The sequence below is a fragment of the Nilaparvata lugens genome, chromosome 1 (assembly GCF_014356525.2).
Source record: "Nilaparvata lugens isolate BPH chromosome 1, ASM1435652v1, whole genome shotgun sequence".
Taxonomy (NCBI): domain Eukaryota; kingdom Metazoa; phylum Arthropoda; class Insecta; order Hemiptera; family Delphacidae; genus Nilaparvata; species Nilaparvata lugens.
In genome coordinates this window covers 33,041,249-33,067,292 of record NC_052504.1, presented here as the reverse complement: position 1 = coordinate 33,067,292, position 26,044 = coordinate 33,041,249, and the positions used below count along the sequence as shown (strand labels likewise).

The window sequence follows — 26,044 nt, the reverse complement described above, 5'->3', positions numbered from 1 at the left end:
TGTCATATTGACTTGTACGGACATAGACGGCTACCTGTCATATCGCATGCGGCAGACAATGCCGAGCACATCGACATTGTTCTCGCCGAGCAGCTGGTTGATGCCGATGGAGATGGCGATGAAGCAGCCGGTGCGGCCGATGCCGGCGCTGCAGTGCACCACGACCGGACCGGCGGCCGGCGCGGGACCCCTCGGCACGTCACTGCCCCACTGCACGCCCGACCAGGACGGACTGCGCGGACTGCCGGGCAACGGACCCGGGCCGGGACTCCAGGCGCGCAGCCACGGCGCCACCTCCCCGAATGCCGGACTGCCGAACGAAGAGTCCGCCGCCCCCACCCCGCCGTACCCTGGACTGTCCACCGACAGTCGATGCCCCGCCACCGCCGCCGCCACCTCTCCCGCCACACTCTCGCTCGCGCTCGGCAGCCGGAACCGGCTTGTCGCTGTCGTCGTCTGCAAACAAAACAGATTCAAATTTTATTTATTTCAATTCACAATATTTACAATCCCAAGCAATAAGATAACAAAAACACACAGCTCAGCAAGATGAAAAATAATGTATAAAAACTGTATTAAGTAGTAATAACTATACAATGTACAATAATGATTGAAAAATTGATTTTTTTAAATTAGAAATAAAGAATGCACTTGCTGAAAGTATGCTATACTCTACATCTGCAAGTAGTAATGAATATCCCTAAAAGAAAAAGAAGAAAGAAAAGACTAGCAACTAATCACTCTCACATTCTGCACAACTAATCACATCTTGCACACTTTCCAATGGCAGCTAATTTTTCCAATGCATTGCAAACCACCAAAATCACGATATTTGAACAACACAATTACATTAAATAAAGTCTCTGAATAGTCAGGCATAAGACCTAATAAGGCATGCCTATACACCAGGATACAGAACTCAATTTTAGTTGCAGTGATATTTATATAATTCCAATGAAAGCTCCTGTACATTATTTGTGTAATTGTTTGTTTGTATTATTTGTGTTGTTTTGTGTAATTTGTAGCCTATTATTTATGCTCTGTTGTAATTTTTCAGCTACTGACGTTGTTATAACATTGTTCAATGTTTTCGGCAATAAAGATTTTGATTATAATAAATGCTATATATATCAAGTGCATTATAATATTTAATTATAGATATAATTTTTATAAAACATTTTATAATTTTATACACATGTACCTTTTTCATTTTTTTTTCGTAAACACGTCTAGTTTCGGATATTATTCAAGTTGGATATCACATTCCATGTATCGGAATGGATTAATGATTGAAAGTAAAACACATTCTTATTCATCATTTGATAAATAACAACTTCTTTAGCAGGAGATTGCTTAATTTTTATTTGCAATGCCGGCTCATCACTCTGACCGAAACAGCCGGTGAGAGAGTAAACTAGGCATCATATTGAAAGTATTCATAGTAGAATAAATCACAATTATCAAGGGTCTATAGAAAAAGGTCAAGACACGATCTCATGATGCACTGCAGCAATACAGTCCAGGCAGTGAATGCTCAAAAAATGGTATAGAGGGAAAAGTTTGGAAGACAATTTTTGACCCCGCAGTTCTGTTTAGGGTAGTGAGGAGGTAAACAAATCAAAAGTCCCCACCCCTGTGCTAAGGGGGTGGGGGTGGTTCAAAGGTACCATTTTTTGGTTTCTCGCATATAAGTCGAAAATTATGCATTTTACATACATGACTATTCTATAAGAAATTAAAGCTTACATAATTTCCTACAATATTGATCAACAACCTTTTCTATATCTCTTTCACTTTTCGAGATATTCGCTCTGAAAGATGTGACATTTTTGAAAAAACACATTTTCCTTCTATTTTTTGCTATTTTTGCTCACAGCTTTTTGAATATCGTTGGGAAAAATCCATGCTGATCATGAGCTTATAGAACATCAAATTCTCTTCAATTTGAAGTATAATTTCACAAGTTTACACACATCCCCACGACTGTTGCAGCAGCTTCAGTGTTGAGTGTAAGATCTACAGTTATGCAAAAATAGACCAATTGACAACGGAATTTGTAGAGAATGTTTTGAACACAATTTTTGACTTCGCAGCTTTGCTGAGACCACTTAAATTTTAAGTATATTGATATAATTCAACAAATAATAGTTCTAGTATAATTTCTGTCGAAACGCTATTGTATTGTTCAACATTTACTTTATCTCCCAAGGTTTACTTGGAAAATTCAAAAAACTTTTGATAGATTGGAAGATTCAAGAAGAAGTTGATTAGTACGCACCTCATTACTTTTGGCAGATAACTGTTTCTCATAAGGTGATGGAGACGGCTCTGAAGTAAACGTGTCCAGATTGCCAAAGCTGAATATGTCAGTGGGAATATTCTCGAACGTGTCTTTTTGGACAGCAGACAAATTGAAATCCTTGGAGGGCGAAGTTAGGGCGCATGAGGGAATTCCAGAACCAATTTTGTCATGCAATATTTCCTTGTGTTAAATACTCAGTACCCCAAAACCTCGCATTGTTTGTTCATTTTCCAATTATCATCTATTTCCGCTAATTCCAGCCAAAGGCCAGAAAAATTCACTCCCGCCTTTTTCTAGGTAATAAAATTTCGAATAAAATGGAATCATAAGGAACAGAGACTCGAATTAGTTTTGACTTAGTATAGAATTTATTGTACAATCTATCTATTGTACAGAATTTCTACCTTTCAATCTGACTTGTCTTATATTCCATAACTGTAATCTTCAAGACGTAAAAAAACGCTCTATACTCAACGTAACAATTTTTCAAAAAATGAGTATAATTAAAAAAAAAAAACAATTTTGATAAATTTATAATATTTTTAAAAATGTATAGGCCTATTATAACAGAAAAATGTATATTATTAAATAATGCATATTATACAAATTTTTTTTTTAAATTATAATGCCGTAACCACATGAATAGAAGGCCAATGGAGGCCAATGGAGGCCAGCGCCAGTGTGTGGATTTGCCTACGTTGGGTCACCAGACTAGGCCAACATGTAGATGTGGCATTAATATTGAATTTAATATACCAGTATCAGTATCCTCTATAGAAGACAGTGAAAAGGCAGAGAATCGGCAACGCTTTTCTCCTACCTTTCTCCACTGCCATTAAAACGTGGACCACACAGTAGTGTGCCCTACTTGACTTCAACATGGACGGAAAACACATTGATAGCTGTCATATTGACTTGTACGGACATAGACGGCTACCTGTCATATCGCATGCGGCAGACAATGCCGAGCACATCGACATTGTTCTCGCCGAGCAGCTGGTTGATGCCGATGGAGATGGCGATGAAGCAGCCGGTGCGGCCGATTCCGGCGCTGCAGTGCACCACGACCGGACCGGCGGCCGGCGCGGGACCCCTCGGCACGTCACTGCCCCACTGCACGCCCGACCAGGACGGACTGCGCGGACTGCCGGGCAACGGACCCGGGCCGGGACTCCAGGCGCGCAGCCACGGCGCCACCTCCCCGAATGCCGGACTGCCGAACGAAGAGTCCGCCGCCCCCACCCCGCCGTACCCTGGACTGTCCACCGACAGTCGGTGCCCCGCCACCGCCGCCGCCACCTCTCCCGCCACACTCTCGCTCGCGCTCGGCAGCCGGAACCGGCTTGTCGCTGTCGTCGTCTGCAAACAAAACAGATTCAAATTTTATTTATTTCAATTCACAATATTTACAATCCCAAGCAATAAGATAACAAAAACACACAGCTCAGCAAGATGAAAAATAATGTATAAAAACTATATTAAGTAGTAATAACTATACAATGTACAATAATGATTGAAAAAATGATTTTTTAAAATTAGAAATAAAGAATGCACTTGCTGAAAGTATGCTATACTCTACATCTGCAAGTAGTAATGAATATCCCTAAAAGAAAAAGAAGAAAGAAAAGACTAGCAACTAATCACTCTCACATTCTGCACAACTAATCACATCTTGCACACTTTCCAATAGCAGCTAATTTTTCCAATGCATTGCAAACCACCAAAATCACGATATTTGAACAACACAATTACATTAAATAAAGTCTCTGAATAGTCAGGCATAAGACCTAAGAAGGCATGCCTATACACCAGGATACAGAACTCAATTTTAGTTGCTGTGATATTTATATAATTCCAATGAAAGCTCCTGTACATTATTTGTGTAATTGTTTGTTTGTATTATTTGTGTTGTTTTGTGTAATTTGTAGCCTATTATTTATGCTCTGTTGTAATTTTTCAGCTACTGACGTTGTTATAACATTGTTCAATGTTTTCGGCAATAAAGATTTTGATTATAATAAATGCTATATATATCAAGTGCATTATAATATTTAATTATAGATATAATTTTTATAAAACATTTTATAATTTTATACACATGTACCTTTTTCATTTTTTTTCGTAAACACGTCTAGTTTCGGATATTATTCAAGTTGGATATCACATTCCATGTATCGGAATGGATTAATGATTGAAAGTAAAATACATTCTTATTCATCATTTGATAAATAACAACTTCTTTAGCAGGAGATTGCTTAATTTTTATTTGCAATGCCGGCTCATCACTCTGGCCGAAACAGTCGGTGAGAGAGTAAACTAGGCATCATATTGAAAGTATTCATAGTAGAATAAATGACAATTATCAAGGGTCTATAGAAAAAGGTCAAGACACGATCTCATGATGCACTGCAGCAATACAGTCCAGGCAGTGAATGCTCAAAAAATGGTATAGAGGGAAAAGTTTGGAAGACAATTTTTGACCCCGCAGTTCTGTTTAGGGTAGTGAGGAGGTAAACAAATCAAAAGTCCCCACCCCTGTGCTAAGGGGGTGGGGGTGGTTCAAAGGTACCATTTTTTGGTTTCTCGCATATAAGTCGAAAATTATGCATTTTACATACATGACTATTCTATAAGAAATTAAAGCTTACATAATTTCCTACAATATTGATCAACAACCTTTTCTATATCTCTTTCACTTTTCGAGATATCCGCTCTGAAAGATGTGACATTTTTGAAAAAACACATTTTCCTTCTATTTTTTGCTATTTTTGCTCATAGCTTTTTGAATATCGTTGGGAAAAATCCATGCTGATCATGAGCTTATAGAACATCAAATTCTCTTCAATTTGAAGTATAATTTCACAAGTTTACACACATCCCCACGACTGTTGCAGCAGCTTCAGTGTTGAGTGTAAGATCTACAGTTATGCAAAAATAGACCAATTGACAACGGAATTTGTAGAGAATGTTTTGAACACAATTTTTGACTTCGCAGCTTTGCTGAGACCACTTAAATTTTAAGTATATTGATATAATTCAACAAATAATAGTTCTAGTATAATTTCTGTCGAAACGCTATTGTATTGTTCAACATTTACTTTATCTCCCAAGGTTTACTTGGAAAATTCAAAAAACTTTTGATAGATTGGAAGATTCAAGAAGAAGTTGATTAGTACGCACCTCATTACTTTTGGCAGATAACTGTTTCTCATAAGGTGATGGAGACGGCTCTGAAGTAAACGTGTCCAGATTGCCAAAGCTGAATATGTCAGTGGGAATATTCTCGAACGTGTCTTTTTGGACAGCAGACAAATTGAAATCCTTGGAAGGTTCGATCCAGGTGGGAGGATTCTCGACTGACTTGGAGCGCGCGTTTTCGGGGTCGATGTCGGCATACTTGGGGTTGTCGTGCGGCAGTGATCCGAACTTGATGGGTCGTACCTTGTCCCCCTCGTCACTGTTGAACTGGCGCTGCTGGTTGATTTCAATGGCACGTGGACTGGCGTCGGAGGCGTCGTCCTTCGTGCTGCCGGTCTGCTTCTCCATGAGTGTGATGAGGCTGGAGATGTCGTCAGGTGTCGGCTGAGGACTGGTGCGCTCTTCCTGTTCGACCGCGATGACAGCGTCGGCTTCGGTGTCGGCGTCGTCCTTGAATTCGAGACGGCCAAAGTTGAGAACGGGACTGATCTCCTTGAGCGAGGGCGGACTGGGACTGACGTCGGGCGAGCGCGGCGACAGGAAGTGGGATGGGCCGGGGGTGGAGGCGGAGGCGGGGGTGGCGGATGCGTTAGTGCTGAGCCTGCGTTGCAGCGTGGGCAGGAAGCGTGCTATCTCCACCTCCTTGGCCAAGCAGAGCAGCGAGTGCGCGTTGGCCGGTGTCTTGTGGTCGGGCCACGAGTCGAACCAAAAGTGAATTGTGTGCCGACACTCTTCGCCTTTCTAAAATACAACAAACACAAGCATAATAGTTTCAATCAAATGGATCAACTCACACAATTCTCCATAGATTCATAACGCTTACTAGAAAGAAGAGCTGTAATAGTCAATGCATTATCGAGTTTTCATAGTCTATAGCTTAAAACATTATGCATTTTGAATATTAGTTATCAGATTGCCGGCCAGGTTGGTCTGGTGGTCTGGAGCTAAAGCTACTTGCATTAATATTGTCTACCTGAAATCAAGATTTAAAACTTAGAAGGTGTAACATGTAAATCTTGTGATTGATCGTCAAGTTATGTTGGTAGTATTGTAGTAAAATTGGAACGGGATGAGTGGTTTAATATTTTGTACTGTATGTGAAGTATTCAAGTATACTATGCAAGGCAAAGATGAATATCACTTAGGTACACTTTTCCTACAATACAATTTTTATCTTCCAAACACATTCACTAGTTTCACTTATATACCATTATATCATATTATTCACTTATGCTATAGGCTATTTATGCCTATATTTATTCCTGTAAGGTCCACCAACAAAAAGCCATACGAATTTACTTTACTGTATCTTCCAACTACAAATTAAACCAATCTTACTTACTACATGAGTTCAACTATCCTTGGGGCCAGACCATATTGAGCGTTTTCAGACGGCGTTTTTAGAGTCGGCAGGGCAGTAAGCTCTCCGATTGGCTGATTAGGTTGGCGCCTAAAAAACGCATAATATGGCCTGGCTCTTAAGGTCTATGCTCATACAATGATAGAAATCTATTTTTGATGAGTGAATCCCTAAAAAGACAGATTGATAGAAAAATAACAGCTGTTTGTTAAATAAAAATAAAAGCTTTCTTTTTAAACTTGATCATGCTAGAACAAAAATTTGAGAAGCAAATCCTTGTTTCTGAGAGCAACAAAGATGTTAGAAACCATTCATTTTTCTACGCTTCATTATGTTGATCTTGTCTTTTGTATTTATACAAAAAAAGTTGAAAACACAATCTAAGAATGTTCATTAAGGGTTAAGAATTTACATTGTTCGGGTGGCAACTAACGACAAGACAAGTATGTCGAACAAGTGTGAACGGACATGTCTTCGAACGAAAAAAGACATTCACGCGAAAGGCTTCGAACGAAAAACAGCTGTTCAACTGCAGTTTCTAACATACAATAAACAATAAATAAACCACTGGAAAATAACAAATTATAATGATACAAAAGTAATTTATCCTCAAATAGAGCAGCGAAAAACAAATTAACAAAACAAAAAATTGAAGATATAAAAACTAATCTCAAAAATTTGTTTGAAGCCTTTCGCTGATGACACAACATGTATGACGGACATATGTGTTCACACATGTTAAATACATTAAATTCTTAACCCTTAATGAACATTCTGAGATTGTGTATTTAACTTCCATTGTATGAATACAAACGACATGATCATCAAAAATTGAAATGACCGAATTGCTAGGTGGAAAAACCAGATGTATTGGATGAAGTGAGACTCACGGTGAGATCGAAGCGACGCACAGTGTATCCGTCCTTGACGTTGATAGAGGCAACAGTGATGGTGATGCCAGAGTGCGTGGCTGAGGAGTGCAGCTCAGTGGGGAAGTAGGGCTCGCACTTGGCACGTGACTTCTCCCAGAGCCGCGTGAACATGACGATGACTGGCGCTCGCTCCTGCCACACCATCTGCCACAGGTCGGCCACTGTGTGGGGCAGCGGACCCTGCGTCGCGATGAACGCCTTCTCCTCGCCGTCGTAGCCCTAACACAACAACAATTTCCAAGTATAGTCAGCTCCACGGCAGTGGAGAAAATACAACAACGCTGCCGATTCTCTGACTTCTACAGAGTGTTTCAGAAGTAGTGTCGAACATTTTATGGTATTGTTCCTGGATGATAGCAGACTACAAATTTCGTATTTTAAGTGTCCAAAACTCAGCGGTTATCCTTATAGCTGCCATTTTGTTTTTTCACTTAGGAATTTTTATCTCAAGAATGAAATGATGTATTGATCTGAAATTTGGCATGCATATTTCATAAGGACTTCTACACTACTGCATAGGTCTGGGCACAGATTTTGGACAGTTTCATTCTTCAAATTTTCTTCTGCTATTAGTTCTTTGGTCAATATTTGTAGTAGCAGAAGTCCTTAGTTCTATTTATATAGCTTCCATTGGATATTTGAAATAATTATTAAACAGAATAGAATATAATTTATTATTTTAATTAAGAATAATATAACATCAGACATACCGGTATCACGTATCTTATATACAGGTTGTTTCAGAAGTAGTGTCGAAAATTTTAGGATATTTTTCCTGGATGATAGGAGACTACAAATGACGTATTTGGAGTGTCCAAAACTCAGCGGTTATCCTTATAGCTGCCATATTGTTTTTTTTTTCACTTAGAAATTTTCATCTCAAGAACGATATGTTGTATTGATCTGAAATTTGGCATAAATATTTATGCTATAAAGACACAACTTAAAAAAATAAAATGAAAACTTTTCTAAGTAAATTTTCAAAATGGCGGCCATTTAAAATTTTGGATTGCAAATTTCACGAAAACCGTTCACTTTACAGAAACTTAACAAGAGACAAAAAAGTTAGCAAGTTTATCAAGATTTCAAGGATACCTTATTTGTTAAGATTGGCCAAAGAATAACAGAGAAATTAATTATTTTCGTATTACATGCATGACCACTTTTCACAATTTAAACATCAATATTACATTTTTAATTGCAATTGTATTTTAGATGAAGCTTTGAAACTCGGTAAGGCTCCACATGGCCATCCAGCTGATTTTACAATGTTTTTCAGATGATCTTTTTTGTTCAAGATTGTGCATGCTGTACGAAAATAATCAATTTCTCTGTTATTCTTTGACCAATCTTAATAAATAAGGTATCCTTGAAATCTTGATAAAACTTGCTAACTTTTTTGTCTCTTGTAAAGTTTCTGTAAAGTGAACGGTTTTCGTGAAATTTGCAATCAAAAATTTTAAATGGCCGCCATTTTGAAAATTTACATAGAAAAGTTTTATTTTATTTTTTAAGTTGTGTCTTTATAGCATAAATATTCATGCCAAATTTCAGATCAATACAACATTTCGTTCTTGAGATAAAAATTTCTAAGTGAAAAAAAACAAAATGGCAGCTATAAGGATAACCGCTGAGTTTTGGACACTCCAGATATGTCATTTGTAGTCTCCTATCATCCAGGAACAATATCCTAAAATGTTCGACACTACTTCTGAAACACCCTGTATATAATAAGATACCTGATACCGGTATGTCTGATGTAATATTATTCTTAATTAAAATAATAAATTATATTTTATTCTGTATAATAATTATTTCAAATATCCAATAGAAGCTATATAAATAGAACTAAGGACTTCTGCTACTACAAATATTGACCAAAGAACTAATAGCAGAAGGGGATTTGAAGAATGAAACTGTCCAAAAACTGAGCCCAGTCTTGTGCAGTAGTGTAGAAGTCCTTAGTTTTATTTATTAAGCTTTCATTAGATATTTGAAACAATTATTATACAGTGCCGTAATAATTCATATTCCAGCAGTTGGTTAACTGCAATTTCTGATAAATCTTCCATCTATATTTTATTCGTCAAGACAGTATACTCTACAATGATTAAATAATAAATTTCCATAATTAGAATTGAATATTTTGTTTATCAATATTATATTTTAGCATTGTTAATAACAATCTTATGAGTTGTCTTTAACTCATAAAAGAATGTAAGACAGCAATAAAGAATAAATAAATAAATGTGGAAACATTGCGGAGCAGGAAAACGATGGCGCAATCTGCTTTGTCGAATGATAGACGAGGATAGCAACAACACTGACATTATAACGTGGATCTCACTATAGCATCAGCGTTAGTGCAGCTATTCACCACAAAATTGCAATTTTTCAATATTATCAACGTTCTAGAATATATTTATTATTGGCATTATGATTAAACTATCAAAATACAGAATCAGAATTGTACATTTTATAGCAGATATTCGTTTTTGAATTGAATATTGTTGTTGAGATGCTGAACGTAACCCTAATTTTCACAATTTATAGGAGTAAATGTAAAAACAGAATAGTAGTTTTGTGCTATAGTTCCCCAAACGAAAATGGGTCTCTCAAGGCCACTGCAATGTTGCCACTGGTGACCCTCCTTACTCGACCAGTCTGTATACATTGACTATAGTGAGGTCCACGTTATAATGGCAGTGGATAAAGATGGGAAAATAGCGTTGCCGATTCTCTGTCCTTATTCATCATATTTTTACATTGTCAAAAACATAATTGGCATCGTTGTGGAGCTAGAAATTGATCGTACTACCTGTATTGTTGGATGATAGACAAGGATAGCAACACCAAAGTTAATCAAATACTGTCATTATAACGTGGACCTCACTATATATTTCTACACCCTGAAGATCGCTCTTTCCTTCTCATACCTTCCCTCTTCCTCTTTTCCGTCACTACCTGTCACAAATTCTTTTGAGCACGTCAGGTTCAAAAGTTCTATTGTGCCATTCTTTGAATTTAGAACAATAACATCCCCCGTTACCTCGTCCCCTCCACCGCTATCTTCTTCAACATCATGAAATGGAGGGAAAAATATTGTTATGTATAATGTATAACTCTTTATTGAGTCATGACAACAAAAAGCCATACGAATTTACTTTACTGTATCTTCCAACTACAAATTAAACCAATCTTACTTACTACATGAGTTCAACTATCCTTGGGGCCAGACCATATTGAGCGTTTTCAGACGGCGTTTTTAGAGTCGGCAGGGCAGTAAGCTCTCCGATTGGCTGATTAGGTTGGCGCCTAAAAAACGCATAATATGGCCTGGCTCTTAAGGTCTATGCTCATACAATGATAGAAATCTATTTTTGATGAGTGAATCCCTAAAAAGACAGATTGATAGAAAAATAACAGCTGTTTGTTAAATAAAATAAAAGCTTTCTTTTTAAACTTGATCATGCTAGAACAAAAATTTGAGAAGCAAATCCTTGTTTCTGAGAGCAACAAAGATGTTAGAAACCATTCATTTTTCTACGCTTCATTATGTTGATCTTGTCTTTTGTATTTATACAAAAAAAGTTGAAAACACAATCTAAGAATGTTCATTAAGGGTTAAGAATTTACATTGTTCGGGTGGCAACTAACGACAAGACAAGTATGTCGAACAAGTGTGAACGGACATGTCTTCGAACGAAAAAAGACATTCACGCGAAAGGCTTCGAACGAAAAACAGCTGTTCAACTGCAGTTTCTAACATACAATAAACAATAAATAAACCACTGGAAAATAACAAATTATAATGATACAAAAGTAATTTATCCTCAAATAGAGCAGCGAAAAACAAATTAACAAAACAAAAAATTGAAGATATAAAAACTAATCTCAAAAAATTTGTTTGAAGCCTTTCGCTGATGACACAACATGTATGACGGACATATGTGTTCACACATGTTAAATACATTAAATTCTTAACCCTTAATGAACATTCTGAGATTGTGTATTTAACTTCCATTGTATGAATACAAACGACATGATCATCAAAAATTGAAATGACCGAATTGCTAGGTGGAAAAACCAGATGTATTGGATGAAGTGAGACTCACGGTGAGATCGAAGCGACGCACAGTGTATCCGTCCTTGACGTTGATAGAGGCAACAGTGATGGTGATGCCAGAGTGCGTGGCTGAGGAGTGCAGCTCAGTGGGGAAGTAGGGCTCGCACTTGGCACGTGACTTCTCCCAGAGCCGCGTGAACATGACGATGACTGGCGCTCGCTCCTGCCACACCATCTGCCACAGGTCGGCCACTGTGTGGGGCAGCGGACCCTGCGTCGCGATGAACGCCTTCTCCTCGCCGTCGTAGCCCTAACACAACAACAATTTCCAAGTATAGTCAGCTCCACGGCAGTGGAGAAAAATACAACAACGCTGCCGATTCTCTGACTTCTACAGAGTGTTTCAGAAGTAGTGTCGAACATTTTATGGTATTGTTCCTGGATGATAGCAGACTACAAATTTCGTATTTTAAGTGTCCAAAACTCAGCGGTTATCCTTATAGCTGCCATTTTGTTTTTTCACTTAGGAATTTTTATCTCAAGAATGAAATGATGTATTGATCTGAAATTTGGCATGCATATTTCATAAGGACTTCTACACTACTGCATAGGTCTGGGCACAGATTTTGGACAGTTTCATTCTTCAAATTTTCTTCTGCTATTAGTTCTTTGGTCAATATTTGTAGTAGCAGAAGTCCTTAGTTCTATTTATATAGCTTCCATTGGATATTTGAAATAATTATTAAACAGAATAGAATATAATTTATTATTTTAATTAAGAATAATATAACATCAGACATACCGGTATCACGTATCTTATATACAGGTTGTTTCAGAAGTAGTGTCGAAAATTTTAGGATATTGTTCCTGGATGATAGGAGACTACAAATGACGTATTTGGAGTGTCCAAAACTCAGCGGTTATCCTTATAGCTGCTATTTTGTTTTTTTTTCACTTAGAAATTTTCATCTCAAGAACGATATGTTGTATTGATCTGAAATTTGGCATAAATATTTATGCTATAAAGACACAACTTAAAAAAATAAAATGAAAACTTTTCTATGTAAATTTTCAAAATGGCGGCCATTTAAAATTTTGGATTGCAAATTTCACGAAAACCGTTCACTTTACAGAAACTTAACAAGAGACAAAAAAGTTAGCAAGTTTATCAAGATTTCAAGGATACCTTATTTGTTAAGATTGGCCAAAGAATAACAGAGAAATTAATTATTTTCGTATTACATGCATGACCACTTTTCACAATTTAAACATCAATATTACATTTTTAATTGCAATTGTATTTTAGATGAAGCTTTGAAACTCGGTAAGGCTCCACATGGCCATCCAGCTGATTTTACAATGTTTTTCAGATGATCTTTTTTGTTCAAGATTGTGCATGCTGTACGAAAATAATCAATTTCTCTGTTATTCTTTGACCAATCTTAATAAATAAGGTATCCTTGAAATCTTGATAAAACTTGCTAACTTTTTTGTCTCTTGTAAAGTTTCTGTAAAGTGAACGGTTTTCGTGAAATTTGCAATCAAAAATTTTAAATGGCCGCCATTTTGAAAATTTACATAGAAAAGTTTTATTTTATTTTTTAAGTTGTGTCTTTATAGCATAAATATTCATGCCAAATTTCAGATCAATACAACATTTCGTTCTTGAGATAAAAATTTCTAAGTGAAAAAAAACAAAATGGCAGCTATAAGGATAACCGCTGAGTTTTGGACACTCCAGATATGTCATTTGTAGTCTCCTATCATCCAGGAACAATATCCTAAAATGTTCGACACTACTTCTGAAACACCCTGTATATAATAAGATACCTGATACCGGTATGTCTGATGTAATATTATTCTTAATTAAAATAATAAATTATATTTTATTCTGTATAATAATTATTTCAAATATCCAATAGAAGCTATATAAATAGAACTAAGGACTTCTGCTACTACAAATATTGACCAAAGAACTAATAGCAGAAGGGGATTTGAAGAATGAAACTGTCCAAAAACTGAGCCCAGTCTTGTGCAGTAGTGTAGAAGTCCTTAGTTTTATTTATTAAGCTTTCATTAGATATTTGAAACAATTATTATACAGTGCCGTAATAATTCATATTCCAGCAGTTGGTTAACTGCAATTTCTGATAAATCTTCCATCTATATTTTATTCGTCAAGACAGTATACTCTACAATGATTAAATAATAAATTTCCATAATTAGAATTGAATATTTTGTTTATCAATATTATATTTTAGCATTGTTAATAACAATCTTATGAGTTGTCTTTAACTCATAAAAGAATGTAAGACAGCAATAAAGAATAAATAAATAAATGTGGAAACATTGCGGAGCAGGAAAACGATGGCGCAATCTGCTTTGTCGAATGATAGACGAGGATAGCAACAACACTGACATTATAACGTGGATCTCACTATAGCATCAGCGTTAGTGCAGCTATTCACCACAAAATTGCAATTTTTCAATATTATCAACGTTCTAGAATATATTTATTATTGGCATTATGATTAAACTATCAAAATACAGAATCAGAATTGTACATTTTATAGCAGATATTCGTTTTTGAATTGAATATTGTTGTTGAGATGCTGAACGTAACCCTAATTTTCACAATTTATAGGAGTAAATGTAAAAACAGAATAGTAGTTTTGTGCTATAGTTCCCCAAACGAAAATGGGTCTCTCAAGGCCACTGCAATGTTGCCACTGGTGACCCTCCTTACTCGACCAGTCTGTATACATTGACTATAGTGAGGTCCACGTTATAATGGCAGTGGATAAAGATGGGAAAATAGCGTTGCCGATTCTCTGTCCTTATTCATCATATTTTTACATTGTCAAAAACATAATTGGCATCGTTGTGGAGCTAGAAATTGATCGTACTACCTGTATTGTTGGATGATAGACAAGGATAGCAACACCAAAGTTAATCAAATACTGTCATTATAACGTGGACCTCACTATATATTTCTACACCCTGAAGATCGCTCTTTCCTTCTCATACCTTCCCTCTTCCTCTTTTCCGTCACTACCTGTCACAAATTCTTTCAAACACCAGTACAGCTGTTGAAAGTTATATGTATTATTGACCGAACGGAGTGAGGACTAAGATTCAAGTCGACGGTTTGGCATTTCTCTTAATGTTTATATGTTAATATGTTTATATATTTATATGTTGCGCATTAACGGCGAAACGCGGTAATAGATTTTCATGAAATTTGACAGGTATGTTCCTTTTTAAATTGCGCGTCGCCGTATATACAAGGTTTTTTGGAAATTTTGCATTTCAAAGATAATATAAAATGAAAAAGGAGCCTCCTTCATACGCCAATATTAGAGTAAAAATCAGACTATAGAATTATTCATCATAAATCAGCTGACAAGTGATTACACGTAGATGTGAGGAGAAGCCAGTCTATTACTGTATTTGTATAAGGTCTATAGTTTCAATCAAAGACATTAAAGAGGTATGCATCTTTAAGCTGGGTTTACACCAAAGTTATTAATAGGTTATAGCTTAATCCTTATAGATTCTATTAGATTGAACGGAAGTTGACAAACACATATGTTCATCATGTGTATGATAAGTTATGTTCAATCTAATATAATCTAAAAGGATTGAGTTATCAACATTTTTTTAATAAATTTGGTCTAATCGCAGCTTTAAGGTCTTTGGTTTCAATATTTTGTTTTGCAGTCATGGTATTGTTATGCGTGCCCATCAGTATCAATATTCTCACATTCGAAAAAAACTAATTTAATAGGTGAATAAAAATAAACAAATGAACTAAATAATGCTGGAGAAATTATAATATTTTTGATTCTAAAAAATAAATTTTCATCAGATAGAAAGATCATCACGGAAATGGATGAATTATATCATATGGAATACAAATTCAAACGTGAACTTAGTTTGTTAACATTTAAAACAGTTGACATCTGGTACTTGTGGATGAGAATACTGCGTGAGGTCTACTGTTCACAGAACTACTAGTATATATAAGCATTATGTACAATACATTACAATACATTTGTAAAACTGTGAACTATATTGTCCTCGTCATAGTCAACAATCCAGAGAAGACAAACAATACTCCTCACAAGAACAATACTTCACTATCACACCCTCTCTCACACACACATACACTTTCTCTCTTGCTAGCCACCCTTAGTACAAAGTGGCAACAGTGTTGGTAGAGACGGGTGGTGGTGTCAAGAAGAAACTTCGACCTTGAGGGACCCATTTTCGTTTGACCAACTATAACGCCTGTTTTTCAATTCTACTATTGTAATTTTCAATGATTTCTGAATTACATAATAAACACAATGATGAACTCCCTCATTAAGCAAGGTTGAGTTGTATAGAACAAATCAAATGTCAAACAGGAATTTTCCTAATAACTGGGTTTTCCAATTTCAAGAGACGAATCTGTTTACTGTGGACATTTTATTAATTCAAACCATTTGGATACGCACTTGAACCATGTAAACACTTTCCACTGTGAAAATCTGTTTACTTATAGTGCTCTTCTGGACCGAGAAAGAATAGCATTAGTTCTAATGAGTGTTCATACATCGATAAGTACGAGTATCAATATGAAGTCATCAAAGTAAGACTCTGATTGCCTTGGTATGAGGCTTTTTTGGCAGACCAAGAACAAGCGTTGTCTAATTTTGTGCTTACTAGTCCTTTTTAATAAAAAAATAATAGTATAATTTTTCTCTCCTACACAGCAAAAATTTAATTTGTTCATTTATTTGTACATTAAAGGATACAACACATAAATATTTGTTTACACCTGAATTGTATCTATTGTTTATGAATAAATAAACAATTGTATCTATTGTTTAAGAATAAATAAACACTCATTGAATGGCTGGGAAAGGATCAAATGCTTTGCAAAGCATGTTTGCGAAGCTTTGCAAACATGACTCTACTTGAACAAGAAACCCACACAAGCAGTTGTCTACACGGTTCAAGAGACATGCATCCGATAACTTGCCTCGAGAATTATGAAACGTCTAATGGGGTGCTTAAAACCAGGCATGTGAAGCATCAATCACTGTTTTTAGTATTATTTACTAGTTAAACTTCTGGTTATTCCAATATTAGAATTGTCGTTACAATTACAACGTACATGACATAATATAGTGCTCTGGTAGCAATTAACTAACTGGATCTACAACAATAATAATCTAGATACAAATGAATGCATACTTTGCAACTTTCAACAGAATGGATACTTACTTTGATATAGTTGGCATTAATGTAACCAGTTAAGGAGTCAGTGCCAGACGAAGAGGTATCCGGCAACTGAACTCTTGTGGCTTCATTCGGAATGATTGTCCGGTATCTGAAAGCATCATTGTCAAGCTGCAGTGATATTTAGGGTATGATCACATTGGATGAACGTATGTGCAACTGCACGCGAGACAATGCATTAAAAGTCAAACTACTGTTATACAGAAACTTTAAAAATTTTGACACGTTGAGTTTATCACTTCATCACAAAAATTGCATTAGTAATATTTTGATTTTGCATTGGTAATATTTCAATTGAAAATATTTTTCCTCGTCTATGAAGAGTAATTAATAATATTGTAGGATATAGGATAGGCATAATTTATAAAGTTAATGAACCAAGATAATTGTATGTGCATTGTTAGTATAGTTTCCAATTGCAAGTGCAATAATTATGCATGTATCACTTTACGATCAGGGATTACGAAGCTGATATTTTTGAACAATTTTTTATCTCTTGGAAACTCAAAGTGTGAGTTTTAATTTCAATACAATTTTCTGCACTCACGAGATAATTTTATGCTACATGAATTGGGTGAGTGAGTTGTACCTATTTTTCGAGCCGCTTCCTGGAACAGTCAACTTCTCTGGATGATTCAGTGGCAAGTCCCAAAATTCACGATGCAGAGATCGAACATCCTTCAAGCAAGCTCGTAACTGTTTTCGACTCAGAACATTGCCAACTGACAACAAATACTCTTCGGCCGTGCTGAAAAATTAATTAATCATCACAATCACAATCGGCTCCTAAAAGTAGGCTATCTTACTCATCGTAGATCATACGTACCTTAGATCATCATAACCAAACTCAACTGATCGCTAGGTCAGTCATAGTAGTTAAAATATTATGCAGCTTCCATAACAAACATTTGTCACATATGGATTCACATATGGACTCAAGCTCAGAGCACACAGGAGGCGTGCCGCACCGCGCCTCTCAAGTTAAAAATCATCTAGTTGAATACTCAGCATCTAAGTTAGATACGCACACCGGAAGAACGCCGGCCTCCGTTAATGTGAATGCTAATTTGAAAGTGCGGCGCGACGCGCCTCCTGTGTGCTTCGTGCTTCATATGCCAGATAAGGCTTGTTGAGGAGTTTGAACCTGATGCCTTCATATAAGTAATTTTCAAATAAATAAATAGAGATCTGTTTTTGTTATGATCAACTCCATGTAAAACATTTCCAATGTGAAACACTCTTGATTCTGATTATTTCCTTGGTTGATTAGCTGCCGTGAATTTTATAGCATTAATAACAAAATTAGATCTATGTCAATACAGAATAACTATTTTTTTAATTTATTTATTCAGGGCTGCTTATTTTTCTCTAAAATAACATCATAGTACCCTTTTTTAAATAACAGATTAAAAACTCAATTTTTTTAGGTTCAACAGTCACCAACCAACAATGTTTGATGACTTACAATAATGGAAAATTATTATTGAAGTTTTTTAATTCAGTTTGTTTTCATGATTATGAAGTTTTTCTTCACTCGGACAAATACTATGTCCATATCATTTAGGAATAACTGGATTGCTAGAGAATAATCTAAATGAGAAATATATGTTCACAATTAATTAATACCTAGTTTTAATCACTTCGCTAATATAGAGTGGATAATTGCGAGTTGACTGACCATTCTCTGGTGGGGGTGACAGTGAGGTTCTCCTGACTGGGATGGAGCAGGTCGATGGTGAGGCTGGCACTCGAACCCCTCCTCTCCAGCAGGCCTTTCGCTCTGATCCGAATCGGCTCCCCCTCCGCGTGACGCCCCGTCATCACCTCTGGCAGAATGCCACGACATCCTGGTCACATCCAGTTATTATCAAACAATTCATTCAGAAACTACGCCAAACTACAGCAAAGGAGTCAAACTATTGATGATCACCAAATAGTACACAAAAATTAAAACAGTTCAAGTTAGTCTATATACGTGACAGAAGCTCAAGAGTAAAACTATTATTGCGTGGGAAATCTAAAAATTCTTTTTTAATTCCTGAGGTTTATTCAGAGTGGTTTTGAGCTTCTCAATGATTTCTTGAAAAACTCTCTATCAGGCGGAGTTAAGACTTTAAAACACCTCCTGATTTTTACATTTGGTCAGAAGCTAAATGACTTGGGTTTTAGTTTTACGAAAAAAATAATAATTTGATTTTCAATTCAATCGCATTGTTTAGATAAGTTCAATATTATTAATTCAACTTATAATTATAACTAGTTGAATTTTTGTTTTTCTACAACTCCACATTTCGTAAGTGAAATCTAATAAGACACAGGAGCTAGAATAAGATTTTTAACTCACTTAACCTAAATTGAACTCAATTTGATTAATAGATTTAACAACGTTCTCACGCAATATTCCATCTTTCTAATTTACAACAATCACAAATTATAAATGATAACCTGTGTTTTAAGCATTCACTTGTTTGTTTTCTAATTTTATTGGAGCGGGATGGGGGGAATTATATATTAATGAATTTTTGAATTTGGATATACAGTAGTTATCTCACAATGCTAGTTCTCTAGAAACATCATCAATACCATCAATTAGAATTTATGACACTAATGAATAAAGAGCGATGTTATAGTTTGGAAAACTTATTTATCTCAATGAAAATCATGACGAAGCATTTGTAGCCTAGAAAAAATAATCAAACTCTATTGATTTCAAATTTCAAGAATACATTTATTCAGGTGTGGATAAAACTAAGCACATGATTTATTACCTATAGACAACTGTCTCTTGACAGCAGTAGATGAGGTGGAGGGTAGAGACTCGGTGGTCATGGGTCGAATGACCGGGTGGCAAATCCACTGGCCCCCACTCCCCCCTGCACCACCACCTCCCCCTGCACCCTCATCACCACTTCCCCCTCCCCCATTTCCTCCACCCCCACCCCCCACCAACTCCTCCTTCTCCGTACTCGACGACTGCGAATTTTGGGACATCTGATTCTTCAGCCAGACAAGAATCTGAAATTTGAGAAAAAACATATTTTAATATCGGATATGATAGCAACTTCACTGAAACTTGGTAGCAACTGAACTGTCAACATTAATATTGTTCATAAGGATTGTTGACAGTTTGAAAGTGAAACTCACTATAGCATAAAGTGAATCAATCAAGTCAAGAATGCGGTTATTTATCGGTTGCAAAAAAATAACAAAAACTATGAAAGACGCTTAGGACTAGGAAGACAACAGAATAAAAACCTTGTTCACAAGAAACGAGTTCACGATCACATACAATTCACTTTTTTGTTGCTGGATGATGTTCATATGAGCATTTGCTCGAGCGTGGATAATAAGATGAGTTGATCAAACATCCATGACGTAGAAGAATTTAGCAACTTATAATATTTTGCAATTTTCTAAGCAACTTCTGAGTTTGCGACGCTCCAGATTACTAGGCTAGGCCGGCATGCTAAGTAGGCTCGAATGGGTGCGTATACGTTGCTTGTGGTAACGTTATTCCTCGAATATTTGTCTGTGACATGAAATCAATTTTTCAACAGGAATGACAAAACTAAAACTATCTCCTGACATGGAAACTTGACCCCACCTCTATTAATTGAAGTTCAGTATTGTACAGAACACTTTCCAATAAACAAGACGATTGACTCAAACACTTCTCTTTTCAATTGACTCAAGCATTAAGCACTCTCACAGCTATTCAAGAGGGTATACGGGATACGACATTGAGTAGAGACATCTGAGAATTGCATTGGAGTTTATAAATAAAGGTGTTAAAGAAGAGTATCAAGAACTTTCAAGTAATAATGTCAGAATGTTTATCTCATTTGCAACCACTTATCTATGTGGAAGAGGAGTTTCAAGTGTAGCCTATTTAAAAACCTTTTGAAGATCTTCCTTCAAAGGTGAAATCCTTTAAAACCAATTAAAGGACCAAGTTTTATGTTTAGTTCAATTATTGGAGTATTTTAGTATTCTAGTAGTGAGAATTTTAGTTCAGCATTTGCCTGAGTTTGAGCCGAACATTAATCAGCTACGTAGAATGATCAAACCCATCCCTCCCATTATATGTATTTATTCATCATGCAGACACAGTGTCTTGAAACGCGTTCGAACTTTATTTAACATGCAAAAACTGAATTTTAAAAGTGAAGAGAATCTTGACCACGATATAGTACAAATTTTAACAAAGTACGTGTTGGTCACCTTATAGTATACAAAAGTCGAGTGTACGCTTTTTAGTGTTCTGATCCATTCTAGGTGCAATTTTTTCCCAGCAGGCCATTAATGTTGTTGGCGTAAATTCAACAAGTTGGCACAAACTTCCAGTAAAAAGATTCTGAGCTCTATATGGCAGCATAGCTCACAAAATGCTATTGTTTTTATTGTATATATTTATATATTTTATTATATAGTATAATAATTATAGTGGAAAGGTGGAATTGTCAACAGTACAAACGGAAATTAGAATGAGAATTCATAATTTGGAAGAAATTTATCAGTTACACATCACAATCTTGACGAAAATGTAAAACTTTAGATCAAATCTATAAGATTAGCTTCGCGTTTCAACCAATTTTCGCCGACTATTAAAAATTATCTTATAATTAATTTTATGAATAGCAAATAACGACACTATCTACTTCAGAAATAGACTATAGTGAGGTTCACGTAATAATGGCAGTATTTGATTGGCATTGGTGTTGCTATCCTTGTCTATCATTTGACAAAGCAGACAGCGCTATCTTTTTCTTGCTCTACAACGATGCCAGATCGTTTTCAACAATATGGAAATATAATTAACAAAATATTCAATTTCAATTATGAAAATGTATTATTGAATCATTGAAAAATATATTTTCTTGACGAATTGATTATTTTAAACATGAGTGAACAGTTAATATTATACATCAGATATACAGCTATCCTCTATGGATGGCAGTGGCAAGGCAGAGAAACGGCAACGTTGTTGTCCTAACTTTCCCCACTGCCATTATAACGTGGACTAGTGCATAGTGCATGTTGATGAGGTGACTGACCAGAACAGAAAGGCCTAATCCACCGACGAGAGCGAAGAGCAAGAGCTGCCACTTGCCGCCTTCGCCTTCATCAGTTGCCTGCAGCCAAGATCGTTGCAGTTGCAGTGCTGAGCCACTCCCCCGCTCCACACCCTCTCCCATCTTCCCACCATTGTAAGCTGCAACCCAACAACCAATCAAACATACAACTCATTTCAAACAATCATGCAGTTTATATGAAGTGAAATAGAAACAATCTTTATCAAGGTAGGCGCACACAGATCTTCATCGGACGGACGGCACGCATCGGACAATTAGATTTGATGCATTGTTTTCAATTGGAGTGTTCATTTCTGGAAGAAAGGTAATCTAGATAGGTTCAAATGTTAAGATAACCCGGATTTTCTTCATTTGCATAAATAGGAAGAGAAACAAAACTGGTAGAGCCACTTGTAATTTCCATTGAGTGTTAGTTATACATGAATTATAAAGTCCCATACACGGATTTATAATTGGAAATCCTTTGAATGAATTTAATCATTTCAAAATTATATTAATTAATCCCACATTAAATTAAGAATTTCAGACTAGGTGAGAGCATAGGGGAAAATGGAGAATTTAGCTTCCTAAGCAAAAAAGAATACAATAATATTGAATGATGGATGATGATTAAGTGGCTACAAATATGAATGGATGTGTTGTTCATGGGCTGAGATAAATTATAGCAGATGCTTACGATTTTTGAACCTATGATTTAATCTTCCAGAAAATTAAATCTATAAATAAAATTAAATATTATTAATAATATACATACTTCATAAGAGATATTCTGAGCAACTGAACGTTTATTTTAGTGATTTTTATCACAATATTATCATGGAGAAAAGATAGCATAAAAAGATATCCTATGGTATAGGTTGTTAATATTCCAAATTTCAAGCCGATTATTGTCGACTATACTGTCTATATTATTACTGTTTTTTCCGGGAAAGAGTGTAAGAACGATACAATATGAGAAACTACCAGCGTCACATAGCTTCACGAAAATAACTGCTAGGACTATCGGCGATTTTATTTATTAATTTTTTACATTGATAATCACAATATCATTCTCAACTCATTATGAATGATTGGAAAAGGAACAACAAAGCTTAAAGGCTATGGACTATGAGTTAACAGTGTAATTTGAAACATAAAAGCACTACACCATGATATATCTTGCTATCTTTTCTTTATGATATTATGTTGCTGGAATATGAGCATGACTTAAAACTCATTTTTGGCTATCTGTAGGTTTTCTCTTGCTGCTCCCATCAGCGGTCAAGATTTATAAAAGAAAGATTCTTTTCAACGTTATTCTTGTAGCCACCATGGTGCTTATGTACTTATTTTCATGTTATTTTTTAGGTTGGTTAAATTTCTTATCAAAATTTTAGTTGAAGATTTGAGTAAGTTACTAGTTAAACTTGTACAAGCCTAATGGAATGTGTGAAAATTGGGGGGGGGGGTGTCTTACATTGAGTGAGCAGGTGTTGCTTTGCACGCTGGTCGCCGTCACTGTCACTGTCATCCCTGTTGAGGTTGGCGCGCACCCCCATCAGCAGCCCCTCCACCCCCTCCCGCCGGTCCTTTCCTCCACTCCGCCACTCTTCCCAGCCAGCTTTCCACAAGTCTCGTTTATTCAAAATACCACCTTCGCAGCCTACAGACAAACAATTCACACAATTCAAAGTTATTTTTCCTTATCTAGTCAAATCAAAATTGTTGATATATTTATTTTGGACTGTGATCTTGTCACTTTTAGACTTGTATACATAAAAATGTGAACATTAATATCTAATTGTTGTTATATATATTTTTGGACTGTGAACTTGTGACTTTCAGACTTGAAAACATGAAATTTCAAAAATATCAATCATCATTCTTCAGGAAAGAATCAGATTTGGGTTAATCCCGTTCTATCTCCTAATCGATGAAATAATATCAAATCAAAGATCCATTGAACAGTGATCAAGATTCTATTTTTTCGTAGCGGTCTCAGACAGACGAAAAAGACGCTATCAGCCTCTCATAAAGTGTTGAGTTTGAATTCCATAAAGCGTATTATTTTTTGTTCATGTTATCATCATCCCATCTCTTTGCAGGATAATCCATCAAAACAATGTCGACTCTCTTAGTAATGTATGGAAGTGAAAATAATATAAATTGGCAAAGATGTTGAACATAATAGCTAGCAATAGATTTATGACAAGTATAATTGCATTAAATTGTGTTGTTTCCTAAAGCCTTGAAATTGTCAAAGCCAATGTTTTATTAAAAAATAATAAGAAACTGGTTTTGGTTGTTTGTTAAACATCCCGTAGCCAATGTAGAAGATGGATTGTTGTCTTAAACTTGATTGGACATCCATTTTATAAAAAAGACTGCTTATTATCTTTTATCTAGGCTACATGATAAAAAATAGAGAAAATTCACTGGATACATTTTTTAAGAGAAAATATATCAAATCAGAATGAATGCTAAATTTTATTGAATTAATGCCTGCAATTGAACTTGCTAATCATGAAGTATAAAATACCAAGACAGCTCACATTGAAAACCTGGACAATAACATTATTTTTAAATTAAATGAAATATTTTTGTGGAGGAGAAACACTGAACCAACTAGAATATAGCTAAGAGCCTCATCATATATATAAATATCATAGATTTGATTGTCTATTAGACCTTTGTTATCTCAAATAATTGAATACAATACTATTCAAAAATTTTATGAGATCAACTAGGGACCTAGACCCTAGAGATAAAACATTATTTCAGTTGTAGTTCAAAAGCAAATACAAATTGGCCATAGATATAGCCTATACCATAGCTTATAGCACAATAATAAAGTTGATTAAAGAAATACGCTATAGGCTAATAATTATCAAGATACTATATTTTTCATTTACATTTTTTATAAGTATAGAATTATAAACAGCATATGTTTACAGTTTCAAGTTCCTGTAATGACTTCATTAAAATTTTATATCAACTCTCATGGCTAGTATCCCTCTATGGCAAAAAGACAGCCCTATGAGTCAAAAGATAGTGTGGCGGCAAATGTAGCTTAAGCTTGAGTGTTACAAAAATGTATTTAAATAGGCCAAAGCATAGTGGAGCGATATGTTTTCATCCATTTAAATAGATGCAATAATCCCAACACTTTTAAGCTTAAAGTGCCGCTCCACTATCTTAAACCCTTAAACAGTAGGCTACATGATTCCGGGGTTCTATTTAGCCAAAGTATTTATTACATAAATTCGGTGTGAATCTAGGTCCAGTGCCGAAATACCTGTCAGTATTCAGGTAGTTCAGTAGACGTAGATCAAGGAGTAGAATTTAAAATTAATGATAGTAAATGACAAAGGCAATATCAGTCAAGTATCAAAAGCCCACACACAGAGTGAGGTTACACAGTTACATACTTCACTCAATAATAATTATAATCGTTTCTATATCCAGAAGAAGTTCAGAAGTCAATAATCTGAGAAAAAGTAACTTTAATAAAACATTAAAATAATAATTGCAACATTTGTTTACTCTTATCAATAAAACATCAAGATCCTTGGGCCAGCATGCTCAGAGTTCACAGCACATCCTGCAACTTTATCGATCTAAAAATGCATAACAGTAGCGAGATTTCAATCAACTCTGAAAACCAAACCCGACACTTTCTAAAGCTTCCGGTGTGTTTCTAATGAAATTATGAATTACCTTGAAATATTGATAGACAGGCTGCAACAAACAGCATACAACCACATCCAAATACAGATTTGCACGGCAGACGAACTGACAACAGTTTAGTTTCTGCCATGTTGCTGAAAG

General features: G+C 35.7%; 1 protein-coding gene across 1 annotated transcript; it reads right to left on the bottom strand.

The window, feature by feature from the left end:
• LOC111061699 lies at positions 1-26,044 on the bottom strand. The gene is made up of 13 exons (XM_039423490.1): positions 25,934-26,044; positions 23,694-23,879; positions 22,199-22,356; positions 19,913-20,159; positions 18,823-18,991; positions 17,734-17,892; positions 17,130-17,235; positions 11,908-12,168; positions 5,483-6,241; positions 3,240-3,661; positions 3,171-3,174; positions 2,279-2,482; positions 1-456 (listed from the first exon to the last, which is right to left on the bottom strand). Exons 1-13 carry the CDS (start codon positions 26,031-26,033, stop codon positions 31-33), a joined length of 3,201 nt encoding a protein of 1,066 aa, XP_039279424.1. The 5' UTR covers positions 26,034-26,044; the 3' UTR covers positions 1-30.

Bases quoted from the DNA above. Each gene is read 5' to 3' on its own strand.
- LOC111061699 (XM_039423490.1), bottom strand. From the start codon at position 26,033: ATGGCAGAAACTAAACTGTTGTCAGTTCGTCTGCCGTGCAAATCTGTA. The intron at 22,357-23,693 runs GTAAGACACCCC...GTTGGGTTGCAG, and splicing joins GCAACACCTGCTCACTCAAT to CTTACAATGGTGGGAAGATG. The intron at 17,893-18,822 runs GTCAGTCAACTC...TTAATTTTTCAG, and splicing joins GTCACCCCCACCAGAGAATG to CACGGCCGAAGAGTATTTGT.